Below are 18,212 nucleotides of genomic sequence, written 5' to 3' on the forward strand. Positions count from 1 at the left end.
GCTAGGTACTGTGGCTATGGGTAAGATCTGTCTCTTGTCTTTAAACTCAGAGGGGGAGTGTTAGCTAACATAACATACTTTTTTTTAAATTTGGCTTTTTGATCTAGTAAAGCACAAATAATAAAAACCCAGAGACAGATATTGGGGTTCAAGCTGAAGATCAGAAAAGCAAAGCAGCCAAGCCACTAGAGAGATCTGACCTCTACCAAGGCTGATAAACAAAGGGGCGATCCTGCAAAGAACTCCACCAAGCTCAGACTCCACACTCTACTGAGTTCCTGTCTCCTCCCCCTTTATATTCCTCTCTCCACACAGCCATATCACTCCTGTCTCTACCTCCCTAGTGCTGGGATTAAAGGTGTGGGATTTTAGTGCTGGGATCTGTTTCTTTTTTAGACAAATTCAATATTGTTTAGCCCAGGGCGGCCTTGAACTCAGAGAGATTCAACTGCCTCTGTCTCCTGAGTCCTGGGAGTAAAGGTGTGTGCCACTACTCCCTGGCCTGTACGGCTAACTAGTGTGGCTGCTTTGCCCTCTGATCTGTAAGCAAGCTTTATTTATTAAAATACAAATATTATACCACTATAATCTAGGGGCTTAGTATGTGGCCCAGGTTGACCTTAAGTTTGCAGGAATCTTCTTGGCCCAGCTTCCCAAGTGCTGTGACTATTGGTGTCAATTGCCAAACCTAGCTCAATAGTTTATTAGTTAATTATTTAAGGGTTTTTGAGACAGGGTCTTATGAAGCCCATTCAATCCTTTTTGTTGTTGTGGTCTCTACTGGTGTTAGGCTTTATAAATGGCAAGCACATGCTGACTTTGAACTCACTGTCAGAGGAGGAGAAGGAGGAGGAAGAGGAGGAGGAGGAGGAGGAGAACCTTGAATTCCTGAGCCCTCTGTTTCTATCTCCTGAGACTACAAGTACCATCTTCCACAGCTGATTTGACGATGGTATTTTAAATATTTGAGGGGAATTCAAAGAAGTATAGATTGATATGATTTCGAATAACTGAGATAAAATACTTTATTGAATAGTTTAATGGACTGTACAAAATATTGGGAGGGGGGTTTAAGGAAATCTGTTCAGCTTTTAAAAAAATGTTAACTGGAGGCAGAGGCAGGCAGATCTCTGTGAGTTCGAGGCCAGCCTGGTCTAGAAGAGCTAGTTCCAGGACAGGAACCAAAAAAAAAAAAAGCTACGGAGAAACCCTGTCTCGAAAAAAAAGATGTTAATTGGGTATAGGTACAAATGCTCATAGAAGGATCCCAGTTTATTTACCATGGACTGCTAATACTTTTCCTGATGCAAACATATGCAAAAGGAAAGTCTGTCTTCCAGGAAGTTGACTGACGTGACCCTCTAGGGAAAGTCATGGAGAACGATAACTTGTCTTCATTTTTAAGACCTGTATTACTTCAAATTGGATGTGGGCACGTGCAGCTGGGGTGCTAAATTTATTCATCAAGGCTGAAACAGGAGTATCAGCGGAGCCCAGGAATTCAAGATCAGCCTGGGCACCCAGAGAGAATCTTTCCTCTTATGAATACTAAAGACACAAACTACACACATATTCTCTCTCTCTCTCTCTCTCTCTCTCTCTCTCTCACACACACACACACACACACACACACACACACACACACACACAATTTCCAGTCAGAATGTCCCAGTGTATAGCACAACTTTACTGGTTGGAAATTTCTGTGGCAGAAACAAGTAAGTAAAAGCACTATAAACCATTTTGAGAAGCTCTGGGACTATGGGACCACTGAAAGAGATACTTAGGGAGCAGGAGACATTTAGGATCCTCTGCAGTCAGCAGTGGTCAGGTTGCTTCCTCCCCACACTTGCTTATCTCCAAGGAGAGAAAGGGGAACACATGAAATGTAAATATTAATATAAATGAGTACTGATTACTCTTCCATATTTGGGGTATCAAGTTTACTGTGCAGACTTTAGTTTATCCCACGAGTATTTCCTAATATGCACCATTTGGGGACTACTCAAGTTTGTAATTATTTTCGGTGTAATGCTAGACACTGCATCAAATAGTTATTTTAAAGGAAAAAATATTTTAATGAAGAATATAGTTGGCCTGTTTTGAGGGTTCATTCATTGCAATTACAGAAGTTCAGTTAAGAAAAAACAGTAATAAAAAATTAAATACTAATACCTTGCATTTTATTTTTTTTGATAGTGGGTTTTATTCGTTTAATATACTCCCAATACCTTGCATTTTAAAGGCCTCAACATTTAGTTGTTACTTTTATAATAAATTTTAAACGAGTACACACATGACCCGGAATGTCATTAAGGATCAAAACTAGATATTCATTTGAGCCACATTGTTAGGCATTTTAAAACTGTGTTGTTGTTGTTGTTGTTTTTTTAAAAAAAACATGTAAGTATATTGAGCTTATCCATAAAACAACAAAACGTTATAGCAGAGCTTCTCAGGAACATAGGACTCAAAATTCTCATTGGCAGGTCACGCCAAGTTGCACCATCAACATATCAATGTAATGCTCAGACCAGACCGGCAATTTATTTGTTGCCATGAGAACACTATTTTGTATCAGAAATTGCAACCTTGACGACGCAGTGTTTTGCGCCTATTTTGCACATTTTTTTTTTTTTTCTAAAGCGAGTCCTCTCCCGCGATCCCGGGGAGAGGCCTGGCTTCCTCCCGCAGCCGGCCCACGTCCATTTTCGCTCCAGTTCCCTGGGCTGCGCAATGGCTCCACTTAAAGGGGACGCGGGGGACTCAGGGGACGCAGGGGACCCAGGGCCTCCGGGCGGGCGCGCGGCCTTTCGGCTGTGAATGGGACGGGGCTGCGCTCTGCAAAAAAAAAAAAAAACCCAAAACAAAAACAACAACAACAAAAAACCCAATAAAACCTTAAAAGCAAATTAATAAACAAGCCGGTAAGCCAGCGAGGCACGGCCTCCGAGGGGGAGCGCGGTGTGCGTCAGCTCTCAGGACCGTCACCGAGAGGCCATGGTGGGCTCCGGAATAAATGACGCCCCTCGGCCTAAAGAACACGGGCCTCGGTTCCCGGGGTTCCGGAAAGCCGAGCGGGCCGCGGGCTCCCCGCTCGCGCGCCCCGCGGGGTTGTCATGGGCATCTCCCAGGCGACGGGCTCCGCACCAAGATGGCGGAGGAAAAGGACCGGGAAGGAACAGGTAGGAAGGCTGACGGGGTGCCACCGAGGCGGGCCTCCATCTTGCGCCCCTCGGCGCGCATACGGTGGGCCGAGGAGCCGCGCCAGCCCGCGTCCCCGCCGTCGGCTCCGCCCTCGGCCGCCCCGCCCTCCCGCCCTTTCCCAGCCGAGGTCCGCGCGGGCTGCGGCTGCCGCCCCGAGAGGGGACGTTCATAATGGCGTCCTTGTTCCCGGGCCCTCCACGCCCTGTGAGGGCGCCGGCCGCGGCCTGCGCTGTGCGGACCCGGAGGGAGGGAGGAAGGGAGGGCGGCCCTGCCGGGGGACGCGAGCTGGCGCTGGAACCCGGCGGATCCTCTGCGCTCGCGCCGTCACCCCCGCCCCGCCCCGCCCCAGGCGCCGACCGCCTCCATCTTGCCTCCTCCGCCAGGCGGCGGAGCAGGGCCTCGAGGTCACCCTGCGCGGGATCCGCTCGGGTCTTGCTTAAAGGAGGAGATACCCCAATCACCAGTTTAATCAGGACGGAAAGAAAATCCATCCGGAGGCAGTGGCGGGGAGGAGGCAGATATCCTTAATAAATAAATAAAAAAAAAAAAAAAAAAAGAAAACCCAGCCGGGACCCATCGGGGCCGCCCACATTGGCCGGGTTCACCGAGGGTGCCGGGAACCGAGACTGCAGTGACCCGCGAGCCCTCAGGGGACCCGAAAAACGGATCATCTGCCTTGAACTGCCAAGACCTTTTTGAGTTGTTTCTAACACAGCAGAATGCCTTAAAATCGGACCCGTGGTTAGCATCTAGTGGCCAAACAGCAATTACACGTTAATCGTCGAAATCTCCGCTAAATAAATAAGTAAATAAATAAATAAGCCCTAAAATAGAAAAGGGCAAACATAGAAGTGAAAGTAACGCTCCATCTTTGTTCGGTTTTTGAGTTTTCACTACACACCCTGTCGACCCCTAGCCCCTCCCGTTTCAGTCTGGAACAAAGTAGTTAACTAATATTTACATGAGCTGTTTAGTCCATCGTCATGGTGATCACAGAAAATCGGCAGGGAAACAGGAGCCTGTGCCAGAGATCTGTTTATTGATAACTAGGAATTGAGATTTATACATGAGAAAATCTCAGAAGCCGGGATGGTAGTATAGACTTTTTTAAACCTTTACTTAAAGGTATTAAGATTTTGTGCTTTAGATGCGAAAGGTATATTCTAAGGAAAGTATCCACTTTTTTTTTTTTTTTTAATGAAAGAAAGACCATGAAGTTGGTGGAGATGGGGAGGATCAGAGAGGCTTTGGGCGGAGGGGGAGAGAATATTATCAAAATAATATTGTGTGGCTGGGGCAGTGGTTGGTGGCACAGGCTTTTAATCCCAGCACTCAGGAGGCAGAGGCAGCCTAGTCGAGTTCCAGGACAGGCTCCAAAACTACAGAGAAACCCTGCCTCAAAAAAAGAAAAAAAAATTCAGATAAAAAAACCTTACCCAGAAAGTTTGTTTTTAATTAGATTCTTGTTTATTTACCTTCCTGCACCAAAATGAAAAAAAGAGAAAAGAAAAAAGAAAAAGAAAGTAAAAGGGAAAAAGGCCATTAAGGAGATGTCTAGGGTAGTACTGGAGTATGCTGCTGGTTTTTGCAATTAATACATTTGTTTATTTAGAGACAGGGTCTCACCTTGTAGCACTGATTGGTCCAGGAACGCACAGAGATTCACGTGACTCTGCATTTGAGTGTTGTGATTAAAAAGAAGTATACCTCCATGCCCAGCCTGATTTTTACAATTTTTATCCCTACAGAGAGAGAGAGAGTTCCTGATTCTTTAGTTAACAAAACATAGTTTTCTGTTAAAATGAATTTAGAGGAAGAACTGTCTAAGTAGTGGCTGCCGAGAGCTGGATTTCATATTTCATATATTCAAGTTCTTGTATATTTAATGCTTCTTTGATGGAAAGTAATCTGGTGAGCATTAAACCTAAGAATTGTGGGAAGAAAACCCTAATCCATGATTGTCCAACTGACCACGAAGGTGAGCACTAGCCAGGTTCGTATCCAGGGTTCCCAGAGAAATGGTACTGAATGACTTTATTCTGGTGCCTCTGTAAGGGCAGACCCACAGCCACTGTGCTTGCTTTCCACCTTTGCCCAATGGGGGCCAAGCACACATCCTGATAATCTTCCTGCCTACGGATTTCCAGCCTCGGACTGATCAAGCACATCCTAGGGCAAACACCCTTGTTTATTGAAGTGAAAACGTGTGACTTGTCACAACATTCCAGGAAGTTTGCTGTCTTTGGACAAGTGAGGCTTATAGGTTAACTGTAGCCCTTAGGTGAAGTCAAAAGTTAGTGAACAGGAAGATGAGGAAGGGATTGCCCTCCCCCAAAGGTGACACAGTAAGGGAGATAAACACAAGTAGAAAACAAGAAGTAAAGTGGAGCAATAGGAAGTAGCCAGGGCCAACACAAGACCCCCAAGGAACACCCCCCAGCATCCTCCTTTATCCATAAGCCCTCACCTTTTTCAGTTCTGTTCAATTTTTTTTATTTTTTTTTATTTTTCAAGACAGGGTTTCTCCGCAGCTTTTGGTTCCTGTCCTGGAACTAGCTCTTGTAGACCAGGCTGGCCTCGAACTCAGAGAGATCCACCTGCCTCTGCCTCCTGAGTGCTGGGATTAAAGGCGTGCGTCACCACCGCCCGACTCTGTTCAAATTTTTTAATCTATCAATGGATTAAAGCAGATTAGGTTAGTACCCTCAAGATCCAGTTGTCCCTGGGAAAAGCCCTGCAGCAACTGCAGAGGTGTGCTGTATCTCTGTCCAGTCTAGTGGATCAAGTGGGAGTCTCACTTAGAAACTCTTTCTATGTGGCATATATATATATATATATATATGTGTGTGTGTGTGTGTGTGTGTTGTTATGCTTCTCTATTGCTTATTTTGTGTTTGAACAGTATAATTTACTTTTTCCTAGATTACATTTTTTCTCTAGCTAAAAAACAAATGATTCTAAAATTTTAAAACCAAGTTAATTTGTGTGTAGGTGGAGACTGTCCATTAGTTTCCCAGCCACTCAGACCTGAATAATCACACAGAAACTATATTAATTACAACACTGCTAGGCCAATAGCTTAGACATATTTCTGGCTAACTCTTATATCTTAAATTAACCCATTTCTATTATTCTGTGTATCACCATGAGGCTATGGCTTCCTGGGTAAGGTTCTCTGGTGTCTGTCTCCTTTGGCAGCTTTATGGAGACTCTCTGACTCCTCCTATTCTCTATCTATATCTCTGTTCATATTTCTTGCCTGGCTTTATTGTGCTAAGCCATTGGCCTAAACAGATTTGTTCATCAACCAATAAAAGCAACACATATACACGAGGACTTCCCACATAATTTCCCCCTTTCTGTCTAATTAAAAAGGAAGGTTTTAACTTTATCATAGTAAAATTACATATAAAAAACAATTATCAAGAAAGAATTATAGTTACAATATGTAGTCCATTTACATTTGGCAAATTAAGGAAAATACTCTATCATTTATCCCATCTGTGAATCTAAAGTTTTATATCTAATTTATCTTTTATCATAACTAATAAAAACTATAATTATCTGTCTTCAACTCTTTAAAGACTCCCGGCTGGGCAGTGGTGGTGCACGCCTTTAATCCCAGCACTCGGGAGGCAGAGGCAGGCGGATCTCTGAGTTCGAGACCAGCCTGGTCTAGAAGAGCTAGTTCCAGGACAGGAACCAAAAAGCCACGGAGAAACCCTGTCTCGAAAAAATCCAAAAAAAAAAAAAAAAGAAAAAGAAAAAAAGATTCCCGAAGGATATAATATTACCTAAGTAAACAGGAAGTGCATTGTAAGCAACTTCCAAAGTTCTAGAATTGACAGAGACATCTCGGCGCCTGGACAGTCACTCTCCATGGTGAATTGTCAGTTTCCCACCTGGCTTTACTCTGCTAATCCATTGGCCAAACAGATTTATTCATCAACCAATAAAAGTAACACATGTACAGAAGAACTTCCATGTCAATTTTAAGTCCTTTTTTTTTTGTACTGAAAAAAATGTTTGAAATGTGATGAAAAAATTCCCTTTGAAGTTTTATCATTTCTTTAAAGTTTCCTCAGCATTTTTGTTTGAATTTTCCCCTTCCAGTTAGTTTTGTTTGTTTAAATGGGCAATTGATGCAGTTGTCAATTTATTGGATCTTTTAATCCCATTGTTCATGTCTCCTGGAGATTTTACACAGTACTAAGAGAATCTTCTGTTTACAATTAGAACCATGTTCAGGAAAGCATCTGCTTAGGTGTAGAATTCTGTCGGCAGACCAGGGATCTTTAGGAGTATCAATTTTTCTAATAAATTCCCTTTCAAATTTATTATTTTTGTCTGTACTAAATTATTACTTGATATTTTGCACCCTCTGAAAACATAAGTCAGCAATTCCTCTAATTCAATTATAAAGGGGAGGAGGTTTTACATATTTTGTGTGTGTGTGTTTTTTAATTTTTATGGGAGCACTCTGAAACCAAAACATTTATAGATCTGAGTTGAGATGCTGGAGAGATAGCTGCATGAATAAGAGTTCTTGCTACACAAGCAGGAGGACCAGGGTTTGCATCCCAGGGCCCATGTGAAAAGCCAGCCATTGCTGCAGGTGCATGTAAAACTGGGGGGCAGGGTCAGGAGGATTCCTGGGGCTTGCTGGCTACCTGCCTAGTCCCAGGTTCAGTGAGAGACCCTGACCTGTCTGTGAAGGTTAAGGCTGGATAAGTCAGAACACCAGTGTCCTCGTCTGGTCTCCACACACGCACATAGTTGCATAGATACAATACACATACACAGGCACACAAGCACCATGCACACACGCACACGAGCACCATGCACACACGCACACGAGCACCATGCACACACGCACACAAGCACCATGCACACAGACACACCCTGAAAAGAAGAAATCTAGATTGAAGTAGAGGAAATGGAGAAATTGAAAGTGAACTTATATGTATGTGTATATTTTTTTATTAGTAACTGTTGATTATATGCTAAAGACTTTGAACAGTGCAGTTAACCTAGATGAGGCTTGGAGGGAGACCTGGATTTGTATGTTGTCTTTCCCAACCCCAGGGCTAAACCTAAGGAGCCTCGGATTCCTCAAATATAAAGAGAATTTTATGTTGTGATGAGGATGGTGACTCCGCCTCCTTCTTCTTTTTGAAACTGGGTCTCCCTGTGTAGTCCTGCCTGTCCTAGAGCTCACTCTGTAGACCAGGCTAGCCGTGATTACTTTACAGAGCTCTGCCTGCCTGCCTCTGCCTCCCCAGTGCGGGGATTAAAGGTATGCACCATCAAGCCTTGTGGATGATATCTTCTCATTCCTCATTATGTCCCCAGCACCCACAGTGCCTGGCACGAGAATACTGTGGAAAGCACCTTGCATTTTAGGGCCTAGGGATTACTAGTATGTGCTTGACATGAAATCTGAGGGTAAGAAAAACAAACCTAAGTCCTGTTGTTGATCAAAACAGTTGATTATATGTAAAGCATCTATGCACATTTCAGAGGCCATTTAATAACTGTTCTTACTGTTTTAGTTCACTAAACAAAGAAGAGTAATTTTTCAATATTTATTATTTATTTTACCCTTCCATACCCTTTAAATCTCTTTATTTAAAGATAGGACTTGAAGATTGCTGGCATAGCTGATGGTGGGGGATGGGGTGCCATAGGATGGTTATCATCTTTCACACAGTAGATGGCGCGTTTATGCCTTTAATTCTGTCAGTTGTCAATAATGCCTGTTACTGCGTTTTTTCTAGTATAGGTTTCATCCAAGAATCCCACATTGGATATAGTTGACTGACCTCTTTGGTTTCATTTGATCTGAGTAGTACCTTTGGGTTTCTTTGTTATATTGTCAATACTGATATTGATTGGTTCAGAAAGGGTTCCCATCATTAGAGATTTATAGTTTCCTTTTACCTCCACTGTTCTCTCCTTGGAGTCAGTTTTTTTGAGACAGATCCGCCTACCTCTGCCTCCTGAGTGTTGGGATTAAAGGCATGAGCTACCACTGCCCGGCTTATTTGTTAGTCTTATCGGCACGTATTATGTTTTTCATCCTACACTTAGTAAATAATACTTATTAGTAGCTCAGAACATAGACTCTGTAGTAAAATTTCTGATCTGCCCCAGCATTCTGATTTCTTCACATGCTAAATGAGTGTAGCGGAACTGTGCCATTCAGTGAGGGAACGTGTAGCAAACACTTCATGTGTGGTAAATAATGTCTATAAATGTGCTTGCTGTGTTAACAGTCTGCTCGTGAGGAATAGGAAGATGTGGCCTTGTCCTCTTTGAGATTACTGTTGAGAGAGCCATTACAGAATTATGTAATTATTTAATTACATATGCAATAAATTGTTCAAAACCTTCAAGGCCGCAGCAGAGGAACAAGGATGTCATTTTTCCTTACTTCAGGGGCTTTCAGTGTGACATTTTCCTCTTCTGGAAAGCAGTTGGCTAAAATTCAAAAGCTTGAAGCAAAACAAAAAACAAAACTCATAAAAGCCTTAAGCAGAAAGGAAACTGGCTTTTTAGAGGAACTAAGCAGGGGAGTGTGGCTGGGCTGGGAAGGTGCAGGTGAGAGGGTGTGAAAGGAGGTGTACAGCAGGGGCAGAGGCCGCTCTCCTTGAAATCAGGCCACGGGAGGTAGCGTCTGTTTCCATCAAGAGGAAGCCATTAGAGCGTTTAGAATGGGGGCAGTGCAGGCAGCTCTTGCCTTAGAGGTCAGTTGTGTCTGTCTCCTGGTCCATTTATTGCAGTGACTTTAAGCTCCTTCATCTCAGCTGTTTGGAATATTCAGTCCATGCCGTAGTCACTGTGCCGTGTGGTGGCACACAAGAGCTCGTGCTTTTGTAATGGTAGCTCAGTGTCCACCGGTCATTCCTTCTCATAGATTTCCCATTATCTCTGAGAAAATTTGATTATTTCACACAGTAAAATTTAAATGTGGATTTGATGAGATACACAAAGTATGTGATGAGTTTTGGGTGTTCAGGGTTCAAACGTTATTAGTAAATAATCCATCTATGTGCTGCATGCAAATTATCTTGACCCTTGAACTTTTTTATTATATAAATTTTTAGAGAAGATCAAGGTCTTTTCTGTATACCTTAAGTATGCTATAGCTGTCAAGTTTTTATGTTACCTTGACGCAGCCTAGCATCATTTAGGAAGAGGGAACTTAATTGAGAAAATGGCTCCACCAGACTGGCCTGTGGTTCATTTTCTTCATTGATGTGGGAGGACCCAGCTCACTGTGGGCAGTGCACTGAGCAAACCCCGAGGAGCAAGCCAGTAAGCAGTGTCCTCTGTGGCTTCTGCTTCATTCAGTTCCTGCCTCTGCAGTCCTTCCCTGCCTTGGCTTCTCTCAATGAACTGTGACCCCAGATATGTAATCCAAATAAACCCTTTCCTCTCCAAGTTCCTTTTGGTCATGATCTTTATCACAGCAACAGAAACCACACTAGGACAGGTGGTAACAGAATCGACAGAAGATTTTAGTCTAGTAAGTCTAGATTTCTTGGGATTGGATTTGACTACTTGGAGGAGAGCTGGGGTTAACACCTCTCTAGTATGAGTCAGACTGAGTTTCTAGGGCCTGTCCTCAGGGCTGAGGTGGAAGCTGCTGGTATTTCTACAGAATCATTTGTTCCCTGCTGAGTTTTAGCATTGGTCTGTTATGATTTATTGTAGCCGATGTGCTTTCCTTTTCAATTAGGTTGGCTCTACAATAAGTGGATGATTAATCCTTGTGTATGTGTGCGAGCGCTAAGGATTGAACTTAGGGCCTCAAGCATGCTAGGCTAGTGCTCTTCAACTGAACCATAGCCAACCCTATAAAAGCACAATGTATAAAGCTAGACAATGATTGACTTATGATAGTTTTGGCTGGGTGTTTGGTGATATGTTCTCTTTGGATAAAATTATTCATAAAATATGAATCACTGAGAACTTCCGCCTCCACACAGACAAGAATCAGTTCCTTGGCTGTTTTTAAACAGTGTCTGGAATGGATGCTGGCATTACTTGAGTCAGGCAGGACAGTAACACACATTCCAGTTAACTAACCTTGAGGGCATTCCTTTACCTTCTCTGTTGTGTACTTAAACAGTTCTCATGGCAAATGCTTCTCTTGGGACTTATTATCTTGTCTTCATTTCTGCAGGTTAAGGTTTTAAGCACCCAGTTAAGTGTGTGAATATGTACACAGATACCTCAGTATCAGAAAAATCTCAGCCGTATTCTTATTTCAAAATTTTCTCTACCCTTTGGTGTTTGACTCTGTTTGGTTATGACTGCTCTCTGTGTAGACTGTCATTAATTTCTTTCTTTGAAGTTAAGCTTAACATTTCCCTCCTCTGGTTGGATTTTAACCTGTTATCACACATACTTTAATCTTGTTAGCATTTCGGTGTCCATCCCCCCCCTCCCCCCCGTCAATTTCTGTTCCCAGCACTTTTGAGGCAAAGTGTGTGGGTTTTCTTTACCAAACAGCCTTCTAGTTCTTTGTGGACACTAGTGGTTGTTTATGACACACTCAATTCTGACACTACCGGAAAGAGTGCTGACTGTATCAGTTAAGTCCCCACAAAGCTGTTCCATGAAAACATGCCAGGTGTAGATAGTGGCAACCTGTACCTCTCACTGACTTGGCTACAAGCTGGCCATCCTACCACCCCCTTCTTAGTCTGATATTTGCTGTAACCAGTCTCAGAACTGATGGGAGCATGGATAGAGTTTACTAGACTGCTATAAAAGGTGTCAAAGGACACAAAGGAAGAGGAGGCCTCCAAAGCTCTTACTCAGGATCCACAGTCCCTGTAGGATTGTGGTGCATCATCTTCTGTCTAGAAGTTCTCCAGACCCTTCTATTAGCATTTTTATGGAGACTCCATTGATTCCATTTTATGGTGGTTGATTATATTATTGCTTATTTGTGATTGGCCCTCTTCCCCAGTCCTTCATCTCTCATTGGAGATCATGGAATGGAGCTGAATTTTTCTTTTTAGCAGGTTTTTGTTTGTGTATTAATTAGTCTTTCTGATCATTACTTTGGTTATATTCGCCAAGGACTTGTTTACTATGAGCAAATTTTATGTTAATTAGTTCATGTACTTAATTTATTTAATCCTTATACAGCCGTATGAGATGCTATTTTATTGTACAGGTGAAGAAGTGGCCTATTTAAAGGACTTGGTTGTTTAATATATAGTTAGTACTGGGGGAGTAGTTCAGTGGCAGAGTACTAGTCTCTCAAGGCATGGCAGTTCAAATTTGTGTTCCCAGTACTTGGAAAACTAAGGCAGGAGAACCCTAAGTTTGATGTAAGCCTGGACTACACAGAGAATTCTAGGTGGGCCAGATCTACATAGCAAGACTTGGTTTCAATGAACAATATATGTGCGCGTGTTAAGTATTAGTTAATTAGAAAAGGGCTTGTTTGGCAGCATTTTACTATTTCCTGTTTATTTAGTTCTATCTTTATTGTTTGGGACACAAGTTCTCCCTAAATAGGTTGGGCTGGACTGGAATTTAAGGGCTGGGTTGCTCTCAGACTCATGAGTGTCCTGTTTCAGTCTCCCAAGTGCTGACAGGCATGTGTGTGCCACTGTGCCTGAGTTGTTTGCTCTTTCAAATTTTTATATTATTGATACAGAAATTTTGGAAACCCATCAAGAGCTTGACATTTATTCAGTCTGTAAACAAATATCCATAATGAAACCATGCTTTTCTTCTTTCTTTCTTTCTTTCTTTCTTGATTTTTTTATTTCGTTTTTTTGAGACAGGGTTTCTCTATGTAGCCCTGTATGTCATGGAACTCACTATATGGACCAGGCTGTCTTTGAACTCACAGAGATCCACCTGCCTCTGCCTCCCAAGTGCTGGGATGAAAGGTTTATGCCACCACTGTCCAGCTGTATGCCTTTTCTTGACATTCAGTACCTTTCAAATTAGCGTCACATAGTTTTAGCCTTTAAAGGAAGGTGTTGCTGTATTTCATAGAACAGAATGTAAAGAGAGCCTGTTAGCTGACTTTCTGAAGAGATCACTTGTAAACCTTTAACATGTCGTGACTGTGTTTTTACACCATACTAAAAGATTTCCCATGGAAATAGCCGCCAGTGAGCTGAAAACTGCAACAAGCTTTCTTCTAAAGCACAAGATACAGTCGACAGACATCTTTTTATAGACATGTCTGTGGCTGCGTACTGTTTTTAGACTTGATAAATTTTTTTTTTCAGAAATGGAGATTCTCCTTTCAAATTGATGAAAGCTGTTTACAGTAGAGCAGCACACACGAGAGGGGAGCCAGCCCTGTTTATCTAGGGCTCGTCTGGACTGTGGCTCTTAAGGTGGGGACAACAGCAATAGTAGAACACAGTGTGTTTTTCAGTGAGGACAGACTTTTTAAGACTACCTACAAATAATTTTTCATACTTCAAATTACTTATAAAATTAAAAACATGAAAAATTTAGTTGAAAATGGTAATGGGAAGGAAAACTAATCAAACTTAATAAGAATTTAAGTAGCGAATATCAGAAGCAAATAAATTAGACAGTCCTTGTACTAGTTACCTGGTAATGTGCACCTGGTTACCCCACATGAACAGGCTCCAGTCTACAAACATTTTCCTCACACAGCTTCTGGACACGGTTTGCTAAGTGTTTCTGGAGTAACTCTGGAGTTCACTGTATGGCTATTGGCAGGAGGCCTTAGGCCTCCCCCCTTTTTCTTTTTTCTTTTTTTTGAGACAGGGTTTCTCTGTGGCTTTGGAGCCTGTCCTGGCACTAGCTCTTGTAGACCAGGCTGGTCTCGAACTCACAGAGATCCACCTGCCTCTGCCTCCCAAGTGCTGGGATTAAAGGCATGCGCCACCACCGCCCGGCCTTCTCTTTTCCTTTGAAGGAGATAGACACAGATGAAAGCAGAGATGGCAGGCTTTCACTGTTATCTGGTGACCCAATGAGGTGTCAGTGCTGCATAAACACAGCTTCCTGTTTCATGGCCTATAGTCCCTTGAGCATCTGCTCAAAAGTCAAGACTGTCATATCCAAATCAAGTCAGGTGTGAGATTTCTGCAGTGGTTACTTCCCAGCTCCTTGAGAACAGCTGCTCTTAAGTCTGCAGCCCTCGAATGTTAAAACACCAGTTATTTATTCCTTCCCACCCAGTGTTTGTTGGCAAAGATTAACACCCATGGAGACATCACATCAACTCAAGAGGGGGAAGGGAAGAGACACCAAGAGGCAGCAGTAGTTCATAAAAGTGAGCTGGGCAAATGTTGGGAATGTTTAAAGATCTAGGATTCAAAGGGAAAGAGCAAGATGCTTAACTTCCATTTTATTCTTGGCTGTCCCTGGTCCACTATCTTTCCTTCTCTCCCATTCTCTGCATGGCTGGCATTCATCACTGTTTTCGTACCCACCCTGAACACTGCCATGAAATTTTTGGCCCCTCAGAGTGTTTTCTAACACCAATAAACTTCTTTACAAATACTTGCTTTATAAAAAGTCCATCTCATTTCTTCTTTATTTTTTTTTTAATTTTATGCTCATTGGTGATTCATCTGCATGTATGTCTGTGTGAGGGTGTTGGATCCCCTGGAACTGTTACAGATAGTTGTGAGCTGCCATGTGGGTTGCTGGGAATTGAACCCTGGTCTTCTGGAAGAGCAGCCAGTGAGTGCTCTTAACTGCTGACCCTACCTCTTCAACCCCTCATTTCTGTATTTTGACTCTAGTATTCTCTTCTGGGGACCACTATTGGGCATCTTGAAGAAAGGTGTTCATCCTCCTCTGTCTCCTTTAATTCAAGAACACAAGTTAGTCATTTTACTTTCAATAAAAACATTTTAAGTATTGTTTTTGAGCCAGGCTTTTACTCTGTAATATAGGCTAATTTGGAACTTGTAATCCTGCCTCAGCCTCCCAGTTCTGGGATTACATTTATGTAGTACAATTCATAGTACAATTCAATTCAAAATTATTGCTCGTCATTGTCATAGAAATTCTTTCTTTTGTACTTTCATTTAAAAATTTTAATTTTAGAATTTCAGATAGTTACAAATCATGGGTTTCCTTGTGTTTACCTTTTTCTATGTATACCTTTGAATTTTGCTCATATTTGCTCTTCTATTTTTTGCCATTTACCTTACTCCAATAGTCCCCTTTCTGTTTTCCTATTACACGTGTATGTATATATGTAAATGTGTGTTTAAATCTAGAGTCTACATATGATAGAAAACGTTGATATTTACACCACCTCAGTGCCTTCTGTCACTCCTTGTCCCCTTTTCACTGTCTCTCTCTAGCTTATTCCTTTGCACAAAGACTTTGTTATTTCTTTGTTAATTTTTCTGCTCACTCTAAATCCCTTCATCCCTTTGATTGACTTCATTAGTCATTTCAGTGGCCATATAAGCTTTGCCCAGCAAGCTCATGTCATAGACTCTTTAACTTGTGACTTTCACTTCCCCTTCTGCTCCCTTTCAGCATTTCTGTTTTCTTTTTGAGATAGGGTCTCTCTAGGTGGATCAGGTCGTCCTAGAACTCTCTAAGTTGACCAGGATGGGCTCAAACTCACAGATATCCTCCTGCATCTGCCTCCTTATTGCTGAAATTAAAGGTGTGCACAAACATGCCTGACTTCCATTTCAGCATTTTGTAGAAACTTTTTATAGTTTTTGTGTTTGGTTTCCTGGGAGGTGGTGCAAGAGCAAAGAAACGAGCTGAGTTTTTGTTCATCCTTATGGTGGCTGAAAGAAAATGTCTCCCCCTGGGAGCAGCACTGTTAGGAGGTGTGGCTTTTTTGGAGGAGATATGGCCTTATTGGAGGAAGTGTATCATTGTACAGGTGGGCTTTGAGGTCTCCTATGTTCAGTCTATGCCCAGTGACACAGTTTACTTCCTGTTGCCTATGGATCAAGATGTAGAACTTTCAGTTCCTTCTCTAGCACCATGTCTGCCTGCATGCTGCCATGTCCTACCATAATGATAATGGATGATAATGTACTAAATCTCTCAACTGTAAGCCAGTCAGTGAAATGTTTCCTTGGTAAGAGGTGCCGTGGTCATGGTGTCTCTTCACAGCAGTAGGAGTCCTAACTAAGATAACCCTTTTCAGCATTTGACCTTCATGTTAAACTCTGTGAGCCACTTGGAAATCTTGACTTCCTCATTGTATTGACCAACCCAGTCTCCAGATTCCCAGTGGTGCTCTGCTCCCCTACACACTTCAGTCTGTGTTGGCTCTATCAAGAGTTCTAGCTTCCTTGAGCCCACAGTTGATCAGTCAGACAAGAGTGATTCTGGTTAATGTGGAAGGAAAGGAGTTTATGGAAAGGTAGCAAAGAGCTCACACAACCAGCAGCCACACAGAACCAGCTTGGATGAGAACAGAGGAGGCCCAGTTGATGGTATGCTGCCAGGACAGAACCTCTTCCCTGGACCACTGCCAGAAATCATCCCCACAAATAATCTCGTCTCTACATTTTAAAATTCTCTCTCTCTTTCTCTCTCTGTCTCTTTGAGACAAGGTCTCAATATGTAGCCCTGGCTGGCCTGGAACTCATTATGTAGACAAACAAGATTGGTACTGAACTCAGAGATCCTTCTGCCTCTGCCCTCCAAGTGCTGGGATTAAAGATCTGGGCCACCACACCTGGCTAGAATTATCTTATTAAGACTCAGAACCCTGCACAAAACATCTAAGCTCCCAGCCTAGATCACATGCCTACTCTGTTTCCACTAGAACACTGGGAGAAGGCATGCCTGCCTTATCTGTTTTATCTGGTAAGAGGCAGTCACCACTTGCTGACAGAGTTTTACACAATGGGGGTTCCTTCCAAATTGGAGTAGCGTTTGGATCCTGGATGTCCAAAAAGAATGAAGAAGAAAGAAAAAGGAAGGGGAAGAGAAAAAGAAGGGGAAGGGCAGGAGGTGTCCATGGCCCTGGAAGGTGTCCATGCTAGCCCTCTTTTGTTTTGGGAATGGGAGAAAAGTCTGCCTTTGAGCCTTCTGCTCCAGCTTTAGTGTCGAAGACTCCAGGGCTGGTGTTGCTTTGTGGTAGCTGTTAGGTTTGGATGAGCCTTTGTTGCCTTGAGACCTACCTTATGACTGTTTTTCTTTCCTGCGTCCCTTAAAGTGGGAAGTCCCTTTATTTTTGTTTTTGTAGTCATGGGGATGGAGCCCGGAATCTTGACTGTGCTAGGCCAGCACTGTAGCACAGAGCCATACCTCTACCCCTGTCCTCCCATAGCCATCCTGGTAGAAGATCAGTTCCTTCTGTTCACAGCTAACTTCCCCATTCATATTTAGGATCTCATCCACCTAGTCTTCTCCAGGACTTCCTTCATTAAATAAGCATCTTTCTTAGATGATTTATTAATTCTTCCTCTTATGTCAGATACTACTAAATACACTAAAGATGAACTTTTAATGGCATTGAAGGACTTAATGTATAGTGGAGGTAAAACACTTGGTTGCAGTGTAAGGATTTGATCACATTCAATTCTTTATGTAATTTGTTTAGTGCCCCCCCCCCCCCCGGTAGAATGGCAACACAAGTCTTTCTACTTTATTCTCCACTATTTTTAGTGTTCAGAGCCTAATAAGTACTCACTTGAGTTAATGAATTCCAGAGGACAGGTAGTTAGCCTGGCCTTGAGAATGAGGGAAGGCAGAAGGGGAGTGTGGAGTAAGTGGAGGCTTGCTGAAGATACTCTATTGTGTTAGGGGCCAGCAGGTGGGGAAAATGAAAGGAAATGAAAGGGAAAATTCTTTTTTTTTTTTGTTTTTTGTTTTTTGTTTTTCGAGACAGGGTTTCTCTGTGGCTTTGGAGCCTGTCCTGGAACTAGCTCTGTAGACCAGGCTGGTCTTGAACTCACAGAGATCTGCCTGCCTCTGCCTCCCAAGTGCTGGGATTAAAGGCGTGCGCCACCATCGCCTGGCCGGGAAATTTTTTTGAATACAGAATTATTTCC

General features: G+C 42.7%; 1 protein-coding gene across 3 annotated transcripts in view; it reads left to right on the top strand.

The window, feature by feature from the left end:
• The first annotated feature begins 2,867 nt into the window (after positions 1-2,867).
• Positions 2,868-18,212, top strand: part of Efcab2 (EF-hand calcium binding domain 2) — a 111,276-nt gene continuing 95,931 nt past the window's right edge. For all 3 annotated transcript variants that reach the window (XM_041635401.1, XM_041635400.1, XM_041635402.1), the window contains exon 1: positions 2,868-3,185. In XM_041635401.1, coding sequence (XP_041491335.1) covers positions 3,020-3,185 — 166 coding nt within the window. In that variant the 5' untranslated portion in view covers positions 2,868-3,019. The remainder of the gene's footprint in view (positions 3,186-18,212) is intronic.

This window comes from Microtus oregoni, unplaced genomic scaffold, assembly GCF_018167655.1.
Source record: "Microtus oregoni isolate MIOR12 unplaced genomic scaffold, Mior012 000047F_ref0000412, whole genome shotgun sequence".
Classification (NCBI taxonomy): Eukaryota; Metazoa; Chordata; class Mammalia; order Rodentia; family Cricetidae; genus Microtus; species Microtus oregoni.